The sequence below is a fragment of the Phoenix dactylifera genome, chromosome 1 (genome assembly GCF_009389715.1).
Source record: "Phoenix dactylifera cultivar Barhee BC4 chromosome 1, palm_55x_up_171113_PBpolish2nd_filt_p, whole genome shotgun sequence".
NCBI classification, from domain to species: Eukaryota; Viridiplantae; Streptophyta; class Magnoliopsida; order Arecales; family Arecaceae; genus Phoenix; species Phoenix dactylifera.
Window position 1 is genome coordinate 34,568,030 of NC_052392.1, and position 2,998 is coordinate 34,571,027.

Sequence of the window (2,998 nt, forward strand, 5' to 3'; positions counted from 1 at the left end):
GTCCACTTCAAGTTGGGATCATCCTTGGTGCAAGCTTTGCATTGCAGAAGGCAGTGCATGTTTGGAACCTCGTGAATGGATGGTAGCTATTGGCATCCACCCCTCAACCTGCAATTTTGACATGCCATCCATGTTTTGCATGTGAATACAACGGCCTACACTCTGGCCAATATTTAAGAACCGGCCAAGTTGGCTTCTTAAATCTCCAGAGATCATGGTATGCCATACCGAGGTATACCGATATAAAAATTGAGAAAATAAATAAGAAAGCTATTTTGGCATAGAGATATACTATACTGATAAGGTACCCGGTACCGATATTACGGATCAATCAAATCCTATTTTGCTTACTATCATCTTATTAAATTAGGTGATTGGTCTACTTGTATTTGTTTTGATTTGCGTTTGGATTATTTTTGAACTGATTTGTTCTGAAAAATCCGATGCATTGTTAATCCAATTTAATTCAAGATGAAGGAAATTGCTTTAGGTTTGGATTCCATTTATTGACCTGATTGAAAATATGGACAGGGTTTGGAATGGCCCATCCCAATTCAACCCGATCCATTTGCGGCTCTCGCCATGACTTTATTGTGCTGAAGAGGGGAACATGAAGACAGGAATACGGCGCGCTCCATTGGAGGCGCATTACACCTTTTTGGTCATAGAGAGAGAGGAAACAGGGGCGACATAAAAGCATGGGAACTCGTTTAACACAACTTAGTAGCTAGATTTCGTTCTGTGGCTTAACTACAATACAAGAATATATTTATCTCTGGGTTCATAAGTTTCCTGCATGGACTGCTTAATTCAGCAAATAGGGAGTACTGCCTCCATTCTACCTTTGCCGTGGGAAGCCATTTCTTCCAAGAATTTAACTGTCATAAGATCTGTCTTTTTCTTTTGCAAGTGATCTCCACGCGTAAGTGGAGAATTCCATCAAGTATGAAAGGGCAGGCCCCGAAAAGAAATTGCGACCAGAACCCAGGGAGCAGGTCATTACCGCCAGAATTTTCTTGTTTAGCAGGAATAAAGGTGCCCGTGCCCACCTCAACAAACTCTCCGCCGTCACCTACTTTTTTCATTGCCATAAACCTAGTGGCATGGACATTCACGTCCAAGATTTCTGCCTTCGAAGTAATGCTCAGATCAAAAGAAAATGTCTTTCCAACCTGTTTGCAGGAAGCCACGAGACTTAGTAGTTGGCGGCCAAACTGGAAGTCCTCGGACTCTCTTCTGCCCCCGGAGTGAAATATGCCAAGCAACTCAGAAATAGCCAGGCTCAAGTACACCTCGCAACGGTCAAATTCCGGGAACCAGAGCCGGTTAACTGCTATGGGCGTGCGCTTGTAACGCCGCTCAAGAAATCGGTTGCTCAAGCACCATCCCGGGGCGAGTCTGCGTCTGTACGTCTCCCAGAACTTGAAAGCCAGGGCCTCGATGACAGCCTCGGATACGGATTCACGGTAGAAGAAGTCGCATTGGAGAGCGTCTTCCAGCTTTTGGCGTGTCAGGTAAGTGAAGCGGATGAGGCGTTCGAGGTGCAGTTCCTTGGCACTGCAGTGGTCTTCCGGTTTTGGGTAGTGGGTCTGAGCCCAACACAGTATGAAATCATACACAGCATCTTCTGATTCAACCTTGAGATAGTTCATGAGGAAGAGTGCCTTAATTCGAGAAAATGGTTGCTGAAGAAGTTCATTCTTGATGCTGCTCAGTAGAATCAGAAGATTTATTAAATGATTTATCCAGAATGATCATGTATAACAATCTGTAAAAAAAAGAGAGAAAAAAAAAAAGGCGAACTGATAGGGAGTTACCTCATTATATCATGGTTTTCCTTTAGTTTTGAATTCCTCATGTCAGTACGGTCTGTTTGAGTGACATAATCCATTGCTTTGGTTTCTAGTAACTCTTTCACCTCGACCCACAGCACCTTAAAACAAAGCTCGAAGCAGGAGAGTGCTGAGTTTAGCTTGTACACTAACTGGTATGTGCATTGGTGAGCACATGAAAGAACCTGGAACTCGTCTGCGGTCATCAGCAAATCTACACATTCTTCATAAGAGGGTGGTGGCATGCTGGAATAAAAAATGAACTCCAGAAGCGCAACGAAGGCGTGTGCCTCTGTTCCATCAAGTCATATTCAAATTATCGCTTGGATTGCAGGGTGGACTTTGTCGCCTTAAAGAACAATAATTTAGCACATACCTGATGCTTCTATTTGAATAGTTAGAGGTTCCTTTAGTAATGCTGTCTTCATTTCATTGAATAACTTCCAAAACAGAGCAATAGGTGGTTGAGTGAATTAAGCAACTTTAACATAGGAACTAAGCTGAAATTTAGCTCATGTTCTACCTTGCGGAACAGATGGCTTTCCTGGGATAGAAGTTTGGAATCAACAGCGATGACTTCTTCCACAGAATCACCTTCAGAATTAGAATAATCCACACCGCTTGACCGCCTCGAAATATAAGTACCACACGGAGCCCCAATCCCTACAGTAACATAGAGTGCAGCCATTATTCGGGTGGAAGTGCAACTCTGTTTCCTCTTTCCCTCGGAATGGAAAGAAGTGCAAATTTACAGCTACTGTCAATCGTTTTAGGCCTCTTATTCATACTTAATATAACTTGAAGCTGGGTAGACAACAAGTATGAATGCAGTGATTCAAAATTTGCCAAACTATGATGCAAAGCATAAGCATGTTTTGCAATGATAAAATGTTACAGATATCACGGTACAGTAATGATGAATTTAGATACCTAAATTCATTAGACATGGTTTTCTTTTTCTCTTTGACAAAAAAATGTCAGATGTGCTTATTAGCCAACAGTTCAAAACACATGATCAAACTTAATTTACTGATGAACCAAAAGTCAATATTCAGCAACTTCAGACATGCTGATATGACTTTTGCAGACAGTAACTTAGAGTTGTCTACATGGAAGTAAGTTCCATCATCTGTGTTCAAAAAGTATTGCAGAAGTCAAGCCACTTT

General features: G+C 41.9%; 1 protein-coding gene across 1 annotated transcript; it reads right to left on the minus strand.

Annotated features, from left to right (window-relative positions):
• Positions 1-881: 881 nt before the first annotated feature.
• On the minus strand, positions 882-2,520 carry LOC120112318 (BTB/POZ domain-containing protein At2g46260-like). Its single transcript, XM_039131296.1, has 4 exons — positions 2,356-2,520; positions 2,209-2,272; positions 1,818-2,124; positions 882-1,707 (listed from the first exon to the last, which is right to left on the minus strand). Exons 1-4 carry the CDS (start codon positions 2,518-2,520, stop codon positions 882-884), a joined length of 1,362 nt encoding a protein of 453 aa, XP_038987224.1.
• Positions 2,521-2,998: the final 478 nt, after the last annotated feature.